Source organism: Pongo abelii, chromosome 5 (assembly GCF_028885655.2).
Source record: "Pongo abelii isolate AG06213 chromosome 5, NHGRI_mPonAbe1-v2.0_pri, whole genome shotgun sequence".
NCBI lineage: Eukaryota > Metazoa > Chordata > Mammalia > Primates > Hominidae > Pongo > Pongo abelii.
In genome coordinates this window covers 33,539,768-33,558,470 of record NC_071990.2, presented here as the reverse complement: position 1 = coordinate 33,558,470, position 18,703 = coordinate 33,539,768, and the positions used below count along the sequence as shown (strand labels likewise).

At 52.2% G+C, this 18,703-nt stretch overlaps 2 protein-coding genes across 6 annotated transcripts; both read left to right on the top strand.

The window, feature by feature from the left end:
* Positions 1 to 32: 32 nt before the first annotated feature.
* On the top strand, positions 33 to 3,716 carry ZBTB22 (zinc finger and BTB domain containing 22). Of its 2 annotated transcripts, none has more exons than XM_024248372.3 (2): positions 33 to 243; positions 1,136 to 3,716. In XM_024248372.3, the coding sequence occupies exon 2, from the start codon at positions 1,205 to 1,207 to the stop codon at positions 3,104 to 3,106; it is 1,902 nt and encodes a 633-aa protein (XP_024104140.3). In that variant the 5' UTR covers positions 33 to 243; positions 1,136 to 1,204; the 3' UTR covers positions 3,107 to 3,716. The 2 variants fall into 2 exon arrangements, with proteins under 2 accessions (XP_024104140.3, XP_024104139.3); XM_024248371.3 differs by lacking the exon at positions 33 to 243 and adding an exon at positions 377 to 468.
* A 115-nt stretch (positions 3,717 to 3,831) lies between these two features.
* TAPBP (TAP binding protein) lies at positions 3,832 to 18,463 on the top strand. 4 transcript variants are annotated; one of them, XM_002809150.6, is made up of 8 exons: positions 3,832 to 4,113; positions 4,253 to 4,423; positions 4,640 to 4,900; positions 12,779 to 13,177; positions 13,528 to 13,869; positions 13,949 to 14,038; positions 14,177 to 14,211; positions 16,361 to 18,463. In XM_002809150.6, the coding sequence occupies exons 1-8, from the start codon at positions 4,077 to 4,079 to the stop codon at positions 16,370 to 16,372; spliced, it is 1,347 nt and encodes a 448-aa protein (XP_002809196.4). In that variant the 5' UTR covers positions 3,832 to 4,076; the 3' UTR covers positions 16,373 to 18,463. The 4 variants fall into 4 exon arrangements, with proteins under 4 accessions (XP_002809196.4, XP_063581280.1, XP_054413362.2 ...); XM_063725210.1 differs by having other exon boundaries at positions 3,974 to 4,113; positions 17,502 to 18,463; XM_054557387.2 differs by lacking the exon at positions 14,177 to 14,211 and having other exon boundaries at positions 3,974 to 4,113.
* Positions 18,464 to 18,703: the final 240 nt, after the last annotated feature.

Below are 18,703 nucleotides of genomic sequence, written 5' to 3'. Positions count from 1 at the left end.
ATTTGGCCAATCCAGGCCCGGAGGAAGGGGGCGGGGCTTCAGGGGGACTGTAAGGAGCTAGGAAGAGGGCGATTAGATCCCACCAACCAGCTAATGGTCACAGCTCAGAGGCGGAGCCCGGGGAACGATACCTGGACCCATCGCCAATGGGGAAAGGCAGGCTTATAGCTTTAAAGGGGAATAAATGCTTCGGCCGAACCAAGTCCTGAGCTCCCAGCGGAGGAGGGGACCTGATCTTTTAAGGTGGAATGTGGCGACGGTTCTTTAAAGGCAAAGTGGCCGAGTCGGCCGAGTATTGCCCAGAGGCACGGGCGGGGTGCCCGGCTGTGCCTTTAAAGGCGGAGGGGCGGGAGGCGGAGCGGAGGCGGAGGGCGGAGGGAGTCGGCGCAAGATGGCGGCGGGAGGGGCCCAGGTTGCTGCTGTGGCCGCCGAGTGAGGGGCGGGGGGGGCCCGGGGGCGCGCGGCCCGGTAAGCGGGGACGCGCGAGGTTGGGGGGCGCCTTCCGGGTGGGAGAAGAGGCCGAGGTAGCGCTTGGGGCGGAGCGGGGGGGGGCGGGGTCCGTTGTGGGCGGAGGTAGACAAGGGGCGGGGTCGAAAGGCCCGATAGTGGGCGGGGCACGGGGGGGTGGGCCTGGAAAGGGGCGGGGCTAGATAAGCTGGGGCGAAAGGGGGCGTGGTCGGTGAGAGAGCTTGGGGGGCATAGCCTGAGGGGAGATGGAGCAAGCGTTGGTTTTCAGTAGCGGAGCTGCCCTTCCCCCTCCCAAAAAGTGGGTGCAAAACACCAAAAAGGTAGATTTTGGAATGTCAGGCTCTCAGGTAAGTGGGAAATAGGGTATAATTCCGAAGGAAGCCACTCCAGCCCCTAAGAGCACCTTATTTCTCTAATCTCCAAGGAAAGGGCACAGGATTTGTCAGATACCTGTGTTTGCTGGCGCTGCCACTTGCTGTGTGACCTTGGATAATCTCTTAATGTTTCTGAGCTTCAGTTTCCTCATCTGTCAAATGGGGTTGAGAGGAATACCTACCTCACTGTTGTGGGGAGTTACACAGATAATGAGTGTGAACATATTTTTGACTTGTAACGGGCTGTGTCGTTATGAGATGTTATCATTATTCTTTTCTCTTTTTCTTCCCAGAGACCCCCCCGGCCGCCCTCCTCCTTTCTTTGTTCCTGTGGCTGGGGGGGTATCCCCTCCCTCCACAACATGGAGCCATCTCCTCTGTCTCCCAGTGGGGCAGCACTTCCCCTGCCGCTGTCGCTGGCTCCGCCCCCACTACCCCTGCCAGCAGCTGCAGTGGTACATGTGTCCTTCCCTGAGGTGACCAGTGCCCTCTTGGAGTCCCTCAATCAGCAGCGTCTGCAGGGCCAGCTCTGCGATGTGTCTATCCGAGTGCAGGGCCGGGAGTTCCGGGCTCATCGGGCTGTCCTGGCTGCCTCCTCCCCTTACTTCCACGATCAGGTCCTACTGAAAGGCATGACCTCCATCTCGCTGCCCAGTGTCATGGACCCAGGCGCCTTTGAGACTGTCCTAGCCTCCGCTTACACTGGCCGCCTCAGCATGGCTGCTGCTGACATTGTCAACTTCCTTACAGTGGGTTCTGTGCTCCAAATGTGGCACATTGTGGACAAGTGCACTGAACTACTCCGAGAAGGCCGGGCCTCAGCTACCACCACCATCACTACTGCTGCAGCCACCTCTGTCACTGTCCCTGGTGCTGGGGTGCCATCCGGGAGTGGGGGCACTGTGGCCCCTGCTACCATGGGCTCTGCACGCTCCCATGCCTCCAGCCGGGCCAGTGAGAATCAATCTCCCAGCAGCAGCAACTACTTCAGCCCCAGGGAGTCCACTGATTTCTCATCTTCCTCCCAAGAGGCATTTGCAGCTTCTGCAGTGGGCAGTGGGGAGCGTCGAGGAGGTGGCCCTGTATTCCCAGCCCCTGTTGTTGGCAGTGGGGGGGCCACATCTGGAAAGCTGCTGCTGGAGGCAGATGAGCTGTGCGATGATGGTGGGGATGGGAGGGGGGCAGTGGTTCCTGGGGCTGGGCTCCGGAAACCCACCTACACACCCCCTAGCATCATGCCACAGAAACACTGGGTATATGTGAAGCGAGGTGGTAATTGCCCAGCACCAGCACCCCTGGTTCCCCAAGACCCAGATCTGGAGGAGGAAGAGGAGGAGGAAGATCTGGTGTTGACCTGTGAGGATGATGAAGATGAAGAACTAGGGGGTAGCTCCAGGGTTCCAGTGGGGGGAGGGCCTGAGGCTACCCTCAGCATAAGTGATGTCCGTACCCTGAGTGAGCCCCCAGACAAGGGGGAGGAGCAGGTCAACTTCTGTGAGTCCTCCAATGACTTTGGCCCATATGAGGGTGGGGGTCCTGTGGCAGGTCTTGATGACTCAGGGGGGCCAACTCCCTCTTCCTATGCCCCCTCCCACCCTCCTCGACCGCTCCTTCCCTTGGACATGCAGGGCAACCAGATCCTGGTCTTCCCGTCGTCTTCATCCTCGTCCTCACAGGCTCCTGGCCAACCACCAGGGAACCAAGCAGAACACGGGGCAGTGACCGTGGGGGGCACGTCGGTGGGGAGCCTGGGTGTGCCGGGTAGCGTTGGTGGGGTCCCTGGAGGGACTGGCAGCGGGGACGGGAATAAGATCTTTCTGTGCCATTGTGGGAAGGCCTTCTCCCACAAGAGCATGCGGGACCGGCACGTCAACATGCACCTCAATCTGCGGCCGTTTGACTGCCCCGTGTGCAACAAAAAGTTCAAGATGAAGCACCATCTGACTGAGCACATGAAGACGCACACAGGTCTCAAGCCCTACGAGTGCGGAGTCTGCGCCAAGAAGTTCATGTGGCGAGACAGCTTCATGCGCCACCGAGGACACTGTGAGCGCCGGCACCGCCTGGGCGGGGTCGGGGCCGGACCTGGGCCTGGGACGCCCACGGGGCCATCCTTGCCGTCTAAGAGAGAGTCTCCCGGAGCGGGCGGGGGCAGCGGCGACGAAGCGAGTGCGGCCACGCCCCCGTCCAGCAGACGTGTCTGGTCCCCACCCAGCGTCCACAAGGTGGAGATGGGCTTCGGTGGAGGTGGAGGAGCAAACTGAAGGGGCAGGCTACTGGGGTGGGCTAGCTTTCGGGAAAGGGAATAAGGAGCACGATGCAAGGGCGCTGTGGCCCCCGGGTGATCTCCCACCACACTTACTGTCTTCCTTTATCTCTGTGGACTTGTATATATTCTGGAAGGGGAACCACAGTTGCACCATCGCCCGCCCATTCTACTACTCAATCCCACCCTCCCAAGGTATTTCCAGAACTAAGCCCTTCCTTTCCCTCTGATGGGTACACTGAAGCCCCTGCTCCACAGAGTAGGGTGCACATGGAGGGAGGGAGAGGGGGCGTGTTGAACATCCTGCGGTCACAGGGTCAGGGGTCAGGTGGTTGTAGTCTGTGCCTGAAGTCTGTGTTTGTGTTGTCGTGGAGACAAGGCCTTTGAGCCCCACCCTTGTCCTAGAACCTACTCCCTCTCAAGGATGCGCTCTTTATTTCTACCCTGTCTCTCCCCGCCACCCCCCACTTCCCGTGGAAATTCCCAACTCGGTTCTCATGGAGGAGTGGGTGGAGACAAGGAGGGAGTAAGTCGTAGAAGTACAAGGTTTTTATTTTTTTTAACAGTGATTAAAATATTTATTGGTCATTTACTTGGCTTCCCGACAACCCGTGTGTTTGCTGGGGACGCGGCACAGATGGCGGGAAGCCGGAGTAATGGTTTTCGGGCAAGTGGATGCTGGAGAGCACACACAGGAGTTGGGGGGCGGGGGAGGGCCCGGGCTTGGGGAGGGCTCGAACTCGGGGCTGCTGGGTAGTCCAGGAGGGCGCGGTAAGGCTGGGGTGTCCTGGTGAGAACTGGAGAGGATCTACCCGTGTCCCTGCCTGGCCAGTGGGGAAACACCGGTCCCCCAGACACCCTCACCTAACCAGAGCGGGGATTTCCACCGCCCCGCCTGCCGCCCTTTGGAGGAAAGTGAAAGTGAAAGGAGGAAGAGGAGGCTTCATGGCTGAGGAGGTCGCAGCGCCATGAAGTCCCTGTCTCTGCTCCTCGCTGTGGCTTTGGGTGAGCGAACCCCGCGACTCCTCGCCCAAGAACTAGAGGGAAGCGGAGGGAGGTGGCCCCACTGGAGCCGATGCCAGGGTGGGAGTTTGTATGTCACCAGACATACAAACCGCTCCTCACTCGCGTCCCTATACGCCAGGCCTGGCGACCGCCGTCTCGGCAGGACCCGCGGTGATCGAGTGTTGGTTCGTGGAGGATGCGAGCGGAAAGGGCCTGGCCAAGAGACCCGGTGCACTGCTGTTGCGCCAGGGAACGGGGGGACCGCCGCCCCGGCCGGACCTCGACCCTGAGCTCTACCTCAACGTGCACGGTGAGTCTCTAGGGACTCGCCGCCCCGCTACCTCTGTCGCCTCCACCGAAACCCCCTCCTCTTTAGATCCGGCAGTGACCTCGGGCCTCAGCTTCCCCTCTATAAAGTGAGTCTCACTATGGGGTAGTCTGTGCATTTGAAGTTCCCCGAATGCTGCCCTTCCAGCCCCTTTCCCGGCGGTGACTCTACAGCTGCAACTTCCTTCTCTACACTCAGATCCCGCGGGCGCCCTCCAGGCTGCCTTCAGGCGGTATTCCCGGGGCGCCCCCGCACCACACTGCGAGATGAGCCGCTTCGTGCCTCTCCCCGCCTCTGCGAAATGGGCCAGCGGCCTGACCCCGGCGCAGAACTGCCCGCGGGCCCTGGATGGGGCTTGGCTGATGGTCAGCATATCCAGCCCAGTCCTCAGCCTCTCCACCCTCTTGCGACCACAGCCAGAGCCTCAGCAGGAGCCTGTTCTCATCACCATGGCAACAGGTAGCTGGGGAGGGGGGGTGGAGAAGGGTGGGTAGATTCTAAGGGTCCAGATCAGCCGGTGGTCTCGCTTTATGGACTTGAGCAAGACATTTCGCCAATCAGGGTTCAGTTTCCTTTTTTTGTTAAGAGAGGTGGTTTGGCTAGAATGAATCAATCTCTACAGCTCCTTCTAGCCCTCACCCAGTTAAAAAAAAAAAAAAAAAAACTGCAGCTTGGCAGTGGGTAGGGGGAAAGCAGGGGCGGGCAGGGGGGTTACTTTCTGGTGTTTCGAAGGGCGGGGCTTTGAAAAGGTGGGGTTTCCCGACACCAGACCTTGAGAGACTTGTCAGGTGATGCGAGGTGGGAGGGGTTCAGAAGCAGGAGCGTTTTTTCTCTGCTCCTCCCAGATCTGTATCCTCAGCTTTGCAGTTCACTCAACCGCAAAGCACCCTCAGCTTTGCGGTTCACTCTTTCAAAACCCAGCACTCTATGCCCACCTGCGCCCACACCCGGCGCTGCGGCAATCCGCAAAGCAAAGGCTCTTGCACTCTAGCGCGTTGACCTTCCCTGACAGCCGCGTGTGGGGATGTGCTGCCGCTCTGTGGTCCGCAAGCAAGTGGGCTCGAGTGGCGGATGGACGCGGCTGGAGAATGGATAGTTCCTATTGCATTGAAAGGTGCATTGCAGTTTGAGGCCCAGGGGTCGGAAGCTTTGCTAGGCTGGGATGTGGGAGGGACTGTGCAGGTAATTCAAGAATGAAGAGAGTCTGACCTGGATATCTGGGAGCTCTCCCTCCTGGCAGCGGAGGCGAGGTATTCTGGGGTAGAATACCGGTAGAGTTCTTAGCTTTTCTATCTGGATTTTATGTCAGCGACACAGCCTGATGGACAGGCCAACCCCAGCCAAGCCCTGTACTCTCCCTTCCCTCCACCCTCCTGAGAATTACCCACAGAACCAGGGAGACAGACTTGAAACCCATGCTGAAACCCTCACCTCTGCCTATACCTCGATTCTTAGTCTCAAGCCCCCACCCTGGCAGAAGCTGAGGAACACTGCTCTTGTGTGGACAGTGGCTCTCTCTGGTGGGGTGGAATATTTCCTAGGGCTACTGGCTCCACCGAGGTGATGATGAGAATGGTCTTTGCTTTCTGAGTTTGTTTTTCCAACTGTAAAATGTGGATACTATTTCCCAGCTGCCTTTCTTGTTGTGACTATCAAGAGATGGCACTGTGTTAATTTATTCATTGATTCAATAAATACTTATTAGCACCAAGAATGAGTTAGGACTCAGCAGTTCTCAGTCCACGCTGTTAGAGGTTTCTAAAATATACTGAAACCTGATTCAATCCCACGCTTAGCTTGCCCGATTAAATCAGAATCTCTGGGGTGGCCCTGGGTGCCCTTAAGGGTCACAATGATGATCTGATGTAGACTCTGCTCTCCAGGAGGTTCTGGGCGGATTTGCCACGGATAATCCTAATGTAAAGTAGAAAGTGAAGGACGTGCAGACAGGGAACCCTGGAAGTGCCAAGGTGGTAAGATTGTCTGTATTTCACAAACAACTGGGGTCAAAGCAAGATGCTGTGCTATTTATTTATTTTTGAGACAGAGTTTTGCTCTTGTTGCCCAGGCTGGAATGCAATGGCGTGATCTCGTGCTCACCAGAACCTCCACCTCCCTGGTTCAAGCAATTCTCCTGCCTCAGCCTCCCGAGTAGCTGGGATTACAGGTGCCTGCCACCACACCCAGCTAATTTTGTATTTTTTTGTAGAGATGGGGTTTCTCCATGTTGGTAAGGCTGGTCTCGAACTCCCAACTTCAGGTGATCCTCCCGCCTCGCCTCCCAAAGTGCTGTGATTACAAGCGTGAGCCACTGCGCCTGGCCTGCTATTTATTTATTTATTTATTTTTGAGACAGAGTCTCCCTCTTATTGCCCAGGCTAGAGTGCAGTTGCAGTGGCATGATCTTGGCTCATTGCAACCTCCGTCTCCCATGTTCAAGCAATTCTTGTGCCTTAGCCTCCCCAGTAGCTGGGATTACAGGCTCGTGCCACCACGACCACCTAATTTTTGTATTTTTAGTAGAGACAGGTTTCACCATGTTGGCCAGGATGGTCTTGAACTCCTGACCTAAGGTGATCTGCCCACCTTGGCCTTTCAAAGTGCTGGGATTACAGGCGTGAGCCACCACGCCCGGCCTGCTGTGCTCTTTCTTTTCAAGCATTTCTGCTTGATTAGGGATTTAAGAAAATGAAAGCTGTTGTACTGATGTAAAATTAGAAATGAAATTTCTCCAGGGTCAAAGATCATTGATGATTTTGCTAATATACATTTATACTTGTCTTATCAAATATTTTTAAATGTTTATTGACAAATATACTTATTTATTTATTTGAGACAGGGTCTCCCTCTGTCGCCCAGGCTGAAGTGCAGTGCAGGCTGGAGAGCAGTGGCATGATCTCAGCTCACTGCAACCTCCACCTCCGTGGCTCAAGTGATCCTCCTGCCTCAGTCTCCTGAGTAGCTGGGATCACAGGCATGTGCCACCATGCCCAGCTAATTTTTGTATTTTTTTTGTAGAGATGGGTTTTCGTCAGGTTGCCCAGGCTGGTCTTGGACTCCTGGGCTCAACTGATCTGCCCACCTTGGCCTTCTAAACTGCTGGGATTACAGGTGTGAGCTGCCTGGCCCAAAATATACTTTTTTGTTTTTGTTTTTGTTTTTGTTTTTTTGAGACAGAGTCTCACCCTGTCGCCCAGGCTGGAGTGCAATGGTGTGATCTCTGCTCATTTCAACTTCTGCCTCCTGAGTTCAAGTAATTCTCCCGTCTCAGCCTCCCGAGTAGCTGAGACTACAGGCGCCCACCAGCACGCCCAGCTAATTTTTGTATTTTTAGTGGAGACAGGGTTTGGTCATGTTAGCCAGGCTAGTCTTGAACTGCTGACCGCAGGTGATCCACCCGCCTCAGCCTCCCAAATTGCTGGGATTACAGGCGTGAGCCACCACGCCAGGCCTATACTTTCTTAATATACTTTGTGTGTATAGCGTTTAATTCTCACCATTCTTTTAAAATATTATGGAGTCAGGTGAGGTGACTCACGCCTGTACTTCCAGCACTTTGGAAGGTCTAGGTGGGAGGATCATTTGCACTCAGGAGTTCGAGACCAGCTTGAGCAACATAACCAGACCTTGTCTCTACTAAAAATTAAAAAAATGCTGGGCGCAGTGGCTCATGCCTGTAATCCCAGCACTTTGGGAGGCTGAGGTGGGCAGATCACCTGAGGTCGAAAGTTCAAGACCAGCCTGACCAACATGGTGAAACCCCGTCTGTACCAAAAATACAAAATTAGCTGGGCATGGTGGCGCATGCCTGTAATCCCAACTACTCGGGAGGCTGAGGCAAGAGAATTGCTTGAACCTGGGAGGTGGAGGTTGCAGTGAGCCAAGATCATGCCATTGCACTGCAGCCTGGGCAACAAGAGTGAAACTCTGTCTCAAAAAAAAAAAAAAAAAAGGTTGGGTGTCGTGGCATGTACCTATGGTCCCAGCTACTCGGGAGGCTGTGGTGGGAGGATTGCACTTTCGACGGGTGACAGAGTGAGACCCTGTCTCCAAAAAAAAAAAAAAAAAAAAAAAGAGTTAAACTGTAAAACCTTTAGGTCTTGTTTATTATTTTTTAAAATTTTTTCTTTTAAATAGAGATAGGGTCTTGCTGTGTTGCCCAGGCTGGTCTCAAACTGCTGGGTTCAAGTGATCCTCCCACCTCAGCCTCCCAAGGTACTGGGATTACAAGTCTGAGCCACCCTGCCCAGCAAGGTTTTGTTTATTAATTCTATGGATTTTTTTTTTTTTTTTGAGATCGAGTTTTGCTCTTGTTGCCCAGTCTGGAGTGCAATGGCATGATCTCGGCTCACCACAACCTCCGCCTCCCAGGTTCAAGTGATTCTCCTGTCTCAGCTTCCCAAGCAGCTGGGATTACAGGCGTGTGCCACCATGCCTGGATAATTTTGTATTTTTAGTAGAGACGGGGTTTCTCCAGTCTGTTCTCAAACTCCCAACCTCAGGTGATCCACCCGCCTCGGCCTCCCAAAGTGCTGGGATTACAGGCGTGAGCCACTGTGCCTGGCCTGTGGATCTTTTTTTTTTTTTTTTTTAACAATTCAAAAGTATGTTTCTGGATTTTGACAAACTAAGTGAAATTGCATACTTTTTTTATTCTACTGAACAATTCCATGAAGATGAGAACAGTTTAACCTTATAGGCCTCAGAAGCTAGGACTAAAAAGAACATAAAGATAATTACGAGAAGAAAAAGATTACTTCTACCTGAAGGACCTAGACTTTTCTGGGAAGAAACAGCAGTGAAAGTGACCTTAACGTACACGGAGCATTTAGATCGGGGTCCCCAGTCTTTTGGCTTCCCTGAGCCACACTGGGAGAAGAATTGTCTTGGGCCACGCATAAAATACACGAACACTAACGATGGCTGATAAGCTAAAAAAAAAAATGCGAAAAAATCTCATAATGTTTTAAGAAAGTTTATGAATTTGTGTTGGGCTGTATTCCAAGCCGTCCTTGGCCGCATGTGGTCCCTCGGCTGGAGGTTGGACAAGCTTGATAGATGTTTGGGAGAAAATGGGAAAGACAATGTAAACTGAAGGGACCTCATGACCAAAGCAGAGAGATGACCAATGATGACCACTTCTACTAGGCACAAGAAAGGGGTTCTATGTGGCTGGTTTGTAGGGCGCAGGAGAAGTCTGGAAGGGTGGGTTAGGGGCTGAATGTTCAAATACCTTGAAAGCTGGGCTTTGTTCTGTAGGTGAGAGTGAACCATCAGAAGTTCTTTTGGAGGGCGTGTCATTCTAAAAAGCCTGTTTTTATTATGTACGTATTTATTTTTTGAGACGGAGTTTCACTCTTGTCACCCATGCTGGAGTGCAATGGGGTGATCTTGGCTCACTGCAACCGCTGCCTCCCGGATTCAAGCAATTCTCCTGCCTCAGCCTCCCAAGTAGATGGGATTACAGGCACCCGCAACCACGCCCAGCTAATTTGTGTGTGTGTGTGTGTGTGTATTTTTAGTAGAGATGGGGTTTCACCATGTTGGCCAGGCTGCTCTCCAACTCATGACCTCAGATAATCCACCCGCCTCAGCCTCCCAAAGTGCTGAGATTACATGTGTGAGCCACCATGCCCGGAAAAAGCCTGTTATTTTACTTGATTCTTTTAAAAGATAGGCAAAGGTCAGATCTTTGGACTAGTGAGGAAAATACAGGTTAAATGATTTTCCCAAGTTAACCAGCAAGTCCATGACAGTGATGAAGGTAATGAAAATAGTAACAGCTAACATTTATCAAGTATTTTCTATATGCCAGGCCCTGTTCTAAGCACTTTATATGCATAATCTCACTTATTCCTCTCAACAACCATATGTTGTAGGTTTTAATATTATCCCTATATTGCAGACAGATAAATATGGGACACAAACCAGTTAAATAATTTGCCCAAGGACACACAGTGTGTAAGAAGCAGAGCTAGAGGCCAGGCGTGGTGGCTCACGCCTGTAATCTCAGCACTTTGGGAGACCAAGGCAGGCGGATCACCTGAGGTCAGGAGTTCAAGACCAGCCTGGCCAACATGGTGAAACCCCATCTCTACCAAAAATACAAAAATTAGCTGGGTGTGGTTGTGGGCGCCTGTAATCCCAGCTACTCAGGAGGCTGAGGCAGGAGAATCACTTGAACCTGGGAGGCAGAGGTTGCAGTGAGCCGAGATCACACCACTATACTCCAGCCTAGGTGACAAGAGCAAAACTCCATCTCAAAAAAAAAAAAAAAAAAAAAGAAGTAGGGCTAGCTAGCAATTGAACCCAGGCCATGTAGCTTCAGCCTATGCCTTTATCAGCTGACTTCCTAGGTATTTGGGATTATTTATTTATTTATTTATTTATTTATTTTTGAGATGGAGTCTCACTCTGTTGCCCAGGCTGGAGTGTAGTGGCATGATTTTGGCTTACTGCAACCTCTACCTCCCAGGTTCAAGTGATTCTTCTGCCTCAGCCTCCCAAGTAGCTGGGACTACAGGTGCCTGCCACCACACCTGGCTAATTTTTGTATTTTTAGTAGAGACAGGGTTTTGCCATGTTGGCCAGGCTGGTCTTCAACTCCTGGCCTCAGGTAATCCACCCGCCTCGGCCTACCAAAGTGTTGGGATTACAGGTGTGAGCCACCACACCTGGCCGTATTTGGGATTTTTTTTTTTTTTTTTGAGACGGGGTTTCCTTCTTGTTGCCTGGGCTGGAGTGCAATGGCACAATCTCGGCTCACTGCAACCTCTGCCTCCCGGGTTCAAGCAATTCTACTGCCTCGGCCTCCCGGGTAGCTGGGATTACAGGCATGCGCCACCACACCAGGCTAATTTTGTATTTTTAGTAGAGACGGGGTTTCACCACGTTGGTCAGGCTGGTCTCAAACTCCCAACCTCAGGTGATCCACCCGCCTCGGCCTCCCAAAGTGCTGGGATTATAGGCATGAGCCACTGCGTCTGGCCCATATTTGGGATTTTTAAACAGGTAGGTGATGGGATCAGACTTGTAGTCACCTTGTTTGGCTACAGTGTGAAGGAGGAGTTGAAGGAGAGACTGAGAATAGGGAGACCAGACAGGAGGGCTGTTGTAATTGTCTAAACGTACATTGATGAGAACCTAAATTGGAAACAGATGTGAGATCTGTTAGGTCCTGGTGGGGATAGCACATAGCACATTATTTTTGACAATTTGCTTGTCTGTCATTGGACTATAGGCAATTTGAGGGCAGGGACTGCTTGTCTTGTTCACCATTTTGTCTTCTACCAGGATACCTTGAACATCTTCAGTGCTCGATAGTTGCTGAATGAATAAATGAGTCTGAGTAACTCCAAGGGTTTGCTTTTAGTGTCTGGCGGGCTTGGTGATCATTCATCAAAGACAGGGAAGATGGGCATTGGAGCAGGGTGGGGAATGTTGCAGAGATGCTGTTGACTTGGGGTATGCTAAGTGAGGTGTAACTATAGCAAACACATGGGTATGCTAAGTTAGGTGTAACTATAGCAAACACATGTGTAGACTTACTGTGTTCCAGACAGTGTTCTAAGCACCCTTCATGTGTGGGTGTCTCTGTTATCTAAAATTGGGAACTGAATAGACTTGAGTAGCAAGAGGTATTAATGATTTAACCATCACAGCAACCTCATGAAGTAGGTACTATTATTATCATCAACTTTTAATTTTAGAGATTAGGAAGCTGAACCATGGAAAAATGAAGTGGCCCAAGGCCATATAAATAAGCTGCAGAGGGGATTTGAACCAGGTCAGCCAGGCTCCAGGCACTTAGCCACTGCACCGTACTGCTTCAGTAGAGCATAGAGGTCTGTGCTTAGGTCTAGGCTAGAGCTGGAACCTTCTAGAGTCAGTAAATATTCTGTACAGCACCACAGGACCGACAGTCATGGCTCAATCATTGTCTTCGCCTGTAATCAAGAAAGGCCTGGTTCCTCAAGGGTGGTGCTTGGAGATAGAGTGGTTCAGGTTGTGTCAGAAGTGGCCTCGGATTCTGCAGTCCCCAGAGCTAGAGTGTGCTATGTGTTCAGAGTAGGCTTCAAAGGCCATACCCTCTCATTGCCCCTACTCACCACCCCTAGACCTCTCTGCTCACCCTCAGTCACACTAGGTGCCACCCAGTCGCAGAGCAAAAGGAGTTTGCAGGGAGGGCTAGGAAACGGTGAGTATCAGAAAAGGTGTCCTCTGAGGGGTGGGTAAACTGCAGTTTAGTCCTCCCCAATAACTGCATTTCTCTATCTTTTTCTCCTTCTTTCTCTCCCTCATGCCCCTCCCAACCCCTCATCTCCCTGTCTTCCTCAGTGGTACTGACTGTCCTCACCCACACCCCTGCCCCTCGAGTGAGACTGGGACAAGATGCTCTGCTGGACTTGAGCTTTGCCTACATGCCCCCCACCTCTGAGGCCGCCTCATCTCTGCCTCCGGGTCCCCCTCCCTTTGGGCTAGAGTGGCGACGCCAGCACCTGGGTAAGGGACATCTGCTCCTGGCTGCAACTCCTGGGCTGAATGGCCAGATGCCAGCAGCCCAAGAAGGGGCCGTGGCATTTGCTGCTTGGGATGATGATGAGCCATGGGGCCCATGGACCGGAAATGGGACCTTCTGGCTGCCTAGAGTTCAACCCTTTCAGGAGGGCACCTATCTGGCCACCATACACCTGCCATACCTGCAAGGACAGGTCACCCTGGAGCTTGCTGTGTACAGTGAGTTGGGGGACAGAGGTCTCCAGGGGTAGAAGGTGGGCACTGGATTGTGGGGACCATAATAAGGGGAGGGGGAATGGATAAGAGGGTGCCTGGGCAAGTAAGTAGAGATAGAAAGGGGTTCCTGGGAGTTAGAGGGGTAATGGGAGGCTAGAAGTTTCCTGGGAATTTGAGGGGCTTTGACATGGGTATTTCTGTGATGCACCAATGGAGAGACAGTGGGTTCCCTATTTCAGGAGAAGAAACCCAACCTTCTTTAGTTCTGAGGAAGCCAGCAGGCAAACTGAGGGTCTCTTAGGGAGGACAGTATGGACTGATTTCCCTATGCTCATTTCGTCCTTTTTCCCCAGAACCCCCCAAAGTGTCCCTGATGCCAGCAACCCTTGCACGGGCCGCCCCAGGGGAGGCACCCCCAGAGTTGCTCTGCCTTGTGTCCCACTTCTACCCTTCTGGGGGCCTGGAGGTGGAGTGGGAACTCCGGGGTGGCCCAGGGGGCCACTCGCAGAAGGCCGAGGGGCAGAGGTGGCTCTCGGCCCTGCGCCACCATTCCGATGGCTCTGTCAGCCTCTCTGGGCACTTGCAGCTGCCCCCAGTCACCACTGAGCAGCATGGGGCACGCTATGCCTGTCGAATTCACCATCCCAGCCTGCCTGCCTCAGGGCGCAGCGCTGAGGTCACCCTGGAGGTAGCAGGTAAGAGCTGGGAGCTCCGCAGAGCCTGAGCCAGCACCCAGGAAGACAGGAGCTCACTCTCACCCCTTCTGCCTGCCAGGTCTTTCAGGGCCCTCCCTCGAGGACAGCGTAGGCCTTTTCCTGTCTGCCTTTCTTCTGCTCGGGCTCTTCAAGGCACTGGGCTGGGCTGGTAAGTGTGAGCCCCACCCTGACCATGACCTGAGGTTGGTGGACTTTCCCCACCTACTCCCAGGAGCCTGACGCCCATCCCTCTGCCCTCCACCTCTACCACTCCAGCATCCCATCCCTTCTCAATCTTTTCCCACAGCTGTCTACCTGTCTACCTGCAAGGATTCAAAGAAGGTACAGTGCTCCACCTCTCTGTATCTTTCCCTTGTCACTTTATCTCCTCATCCTATCTCAAAACCCATGGAGGGAGGCTGCTGGTGTGGTAGGCAGAACCTAGGCTTGGAATTCACACTGATCTGGGTTAAAACCTGGCACTATATCCTAACTGTAGGACTCTTTGAGCATGCTACTTAATCTATGTTTCCTTGGGTGTAGGGATTTTAAAGTTACTTAGGTAGTGCTGTCCAATAGAAAGATAATGCAAGCCACATATGTAAATTTAAATACTCTAGTAACATTAAAAAAAAAAAAGCAGAAACAGGTAAAATTAACTTAATAATATACCTTATTTAATCTAATAATTCTGGTCCCTTATCTGAAATGCTTGGGCCAGAAGTGTTTTTGGATGTTGGATTTTTTCAGACTTTGGAATATTTGCATATATTTAATATCTTTGGGATCAGACCCAAATCTAAACACAGAAATCATTTGTTTCCTATACACCTTATACACATGGCCTGAAGATTTTTTTCTTTCTCTTTTTTTTGAGACAGAGTCTCTGTCGCCCAGGCTGGGGTGCAATGGTGCGATCTCGGCTCACTGTAACCTCCACCTCCCAGGTTCAGGCGATTCTCCTGCCTTAGCCTCCCGAGTAGTTGGGATTACAGGCGCCCACCACCACGCCTGGCTAATTTTTGTATTTTTAGTAGAGACGGGGTTTCACCATGTTGGTCAGGCTGGTCTTGAACTCCTGACCTCAGGTGATCCGCCCGCCGCCTTGGCCTCCCAAAGCATTGGGATTACAGGTGTGAGCCACTGTACTCGACCACAATATTTTTAATAATATATGTGACCCATCACATGAGGGCAGCTGTGGGATTTTCCACTTGTGGCATCATGTTGGCACTAAAAAAATTTCAGGTTTTGGAACATTTCAGATTTTAGAGTTTTGGATCGGCAATGCTCAACCTGTACATCCAAAATATTATTGCAACATGTAAACAATATAAGAAATTACAGGCTGGGTGCGATGGCTCATGCCTGTAATCCCTGCACTTTGGGAGGCCGAGGCGGGAGGATCACCTGAGGTCAGGAGTTCAAGACCAGCTTGGACAACATGATGAAACCCCGTCTCTATTAAAAATACAAAAAATCAGCCAGACGTGACGGGCACCTATAATCCCAGCTACTCGGGAGACTGGGGCAGGAGAATTGCTTGAACCTGGGAGGCGGAGGTTGCAGTGAGCTGAGATCACACCATTGCACTCCAGCCTGGGTGACAAAAGGAAAACTTCGTCTCAAAAAAAAAAAAGAAATTACAGTCTTGGCCAGGTGCGTTGGTTCATGCCTGTAATCCTAGCACTTTGGGAGGCTGACGTGGGTGGATCACCTGAGGTCAGGAGTTCAAGACCAGCCTGGCCAACATGGTGAAACCCCATCTCTACTAAAAATACAGAAAAATTAGCCGGGTGTGGTGGTGCACACCTGTAATCTCAGCTACTCAGGAGGCTGAGGCAGGAGAATTGCTTGAACCGGGGAAGTGGAGGTTGCAGTGAGCCGAGATCGCACCACTGCACTCCAGCCTGGGCAACAGAGTGAGGCTCCGCCTCAAAAAACAAAACAAATTAGCTGGGCGTGGTGGCACACGCCTATAGTCCCAGCTACTTGGGGAGCTGTGGCAGAAGGATTGCTTGAATCTGGGAGGGTGAGGCTGCAATGAGCCAAGATTGTACCACTGTACTCCAGCCTGGGTGACAAAGTGAAATCCTGTCTCAAAAAAAAAAAAAAACAAAGAAAAGAAAATAAATTGCAGCCCTTTTCCCACCCTAAGTATTCAAACACAGGTGTTTATTTTAAACAGTCAGCACATCTCAATTTGGACTAGCCACATATCAAATGCTCAGTAGCCTAATGTGGGTGGTGGCTGTCATATTGGACAGCGGAGACTGAGAGGATTGTTAGGAGGATTAAGGAAGACAGTGTATCTCCTTTAGAAGATGCAGGAGATACAGCACTCAGCACAGTGTCTGGAGGGCAGAAAATGTTAGCCTCATCCTTCTCCCATCATCTGTGCCCATGATAGTTTGTATGTCTCTAGACTGACCGTGTACACCTCAACTGCCTTCTAATATCCTGAATTCCTCACCACCTTCCTCTCTTCCAGAAAGCAGAGTGAGGGCACTCACTGCCATCCTGTGGAAGCCACCACCATCTCTGGCCCAAGCTTCTGTAGTAGCTCCCTAAAATAATACCCCATCATCTGCTCCTAATCCCTCCAATCTCTCTCTACTGAGTGGCTGGAATGCCTTTTTTTTTTTTTTTTTTTTTCACTTATACAAGGGAGAATTTTTTTTTTTTTTTTTTTTTTTTTTTTTTTTTTTTTGAGATGGAGTCTCACTCTCTCGCCCAGGCTGCGGTGCAGTGGCATGATCTTGGCTTACTGCAACCTCCGCCTCCTGGGTTCAGCAATTCTCTGGCTTCAGCCTCTGGAGTAGCTGGGATTACAGGCACATGCCACCACACCCAGAGAATTTTTGTTATTTTTAGTAGAGACAGGGTTTCACCATGTTGGCCAGGCTGGTCTTGAATTCCTGACCTCAGGTGATCCGCCCACCTCGGCCTCCCAAAGTGCTGGGATTACAGGCGTGAGCCACTGTACCAGGCCCGAGAAATGCTTTTTTTAAAAACACACATCTTACAGCATTCACCTTCTTGGAGCTCTAGGACAGTGGTTCTCAAAATTTTTTCTCAGGACTTCTTAAAAATCATCAAGGACCCCAAAAAGCTTTTGGGTATGTGGGTTATAGCTATCAACATTTATGGTACTAGAACTTAAAACTGAGAAAAATTTGAAACACGAGAATACATAGGCACACATTCCATTCACTGTGGGAATCATGGTGTCAATACATATCATGTAGCTTCTGAAAAACTCCACTGTACACTTATAGAATGAAGAAGGCAAAAAACTTTTTTTTTTTTTTTTGAGACGGGGTCTCGCTCTGTCGCCCAGGCTGGAGTGCAGTGGCGCGATCTCGGCTCACTGCAAGCTCCGCCTCCCGGGTTCATGCCATTCTCCTGCCTCAGCCTCCCAAGTAGCTGGGACTACAGGCGTCCTCCACCATGCCTGGCTAATATTTTGTATTTTTTAGTAAAGACGGGGTTTCACCGTGTTAGCCAGGCTGGTCTCGATCTCCTAACCTGGTGATCCGCCCGCCTCGGCCTCCCAAAGTGTTGGGATTACCGGCGTGAGCCACCGCGTCCGGCCGCAAATTACATCTTCTTTTTTTTTCTTTGTTTTTCAGACAGTCTCACTTTGTTGCCCAGGCTGGAGTGCAGTGGCGTGATCTCGGCTCACGGCACGCTCTGCCTCCCGGGTTCACGCCATTCTCCTGCCTCAGCCTCCCGAGTAGCTGGGACTACAGGGGCCCGCCACCGCGCCCGGCTAATTTTTTGTGTTTTTAGTAGAGACGGGGTTTCACCGTGTTAGCCAGGATGGTCTCGATCTCCTGACCTTGTGATCCGCCCGCCTCGGCCTCCCAAAGTGCTGGGATTACAGGCGTGAGCCACCGCGCCCGGCGGCGAAACACGATATTGTACTAACATCTTAATTTTGTTATAAAATCTCACATACCCCCTGACATAGTCTCAGCGACCTGTAGGGCCGAGGTTACACTTGGAGAACCCGTACTCTAGGGCCAAATCCATTCTTCTTGCCCTGGCTCACTTGTCCCCCCCACCGCCCCGCGCTGGAGCCACTGCCTAGTTCTCCAGCCCTAGACGGTGCTCGCCAGCCCTCCTCTCAATGCTCATCACACACAGGGCTATTCCTTTCCTCCAATGAACCAAACGCCTCCCGCCCATCGCCAGGTCCCAGTCCTCTGTTCCCTTTGCCTGGTCCACCCTTGCCCTCCCTGGGTCGCAGACGAGGTCGGCCTCGTCATTCCCCGCAGACCGCCGCGCGTCCCTCTTGTGCGGTTCACCACAGTTGTATTTAAGTGATCGTGTGAGTCGTCGTTAAATGCCTGTCTCCCCGCGGATCCTGGGCTCCTCGAGGACCGGGACCGGCCTGTCTGTCCACTGCTGTAACCCCGCGCCGGCATAGGGACCTAAGGCCCACTGGAGGGCGCTCATCAAATAGCTGCTGGATGTTGACGAAGGAAGCGGCGGCGCAGCTCAGGGATCTCCGAGTCAGGACGGTTGGCCAGACCGACGGGGTAACAGGTCTAATCGTGTGGGAATAAAGCTGTATTCCAGTGCTTCCAAACGGTTCTCTCATTCCAACCCCTTTCCAAGCTCAATGAATATTCCAATCACCTCTGGTCCCTTCCAGTGACCCTGAACCCCTCAGAGAACGCCCCGTCGACACCGCTTGGGGCGGGCGCCACTACTGGCACATGAGATGCGCTCAAGCGGAGGGTACTCCACCGGCGAGGCTATGCCGAGCCGACGGGGATCTCGGTCTCAGCGCCGGAAGCCCCTGAGAGCCGAATCTGGAACCGGATGT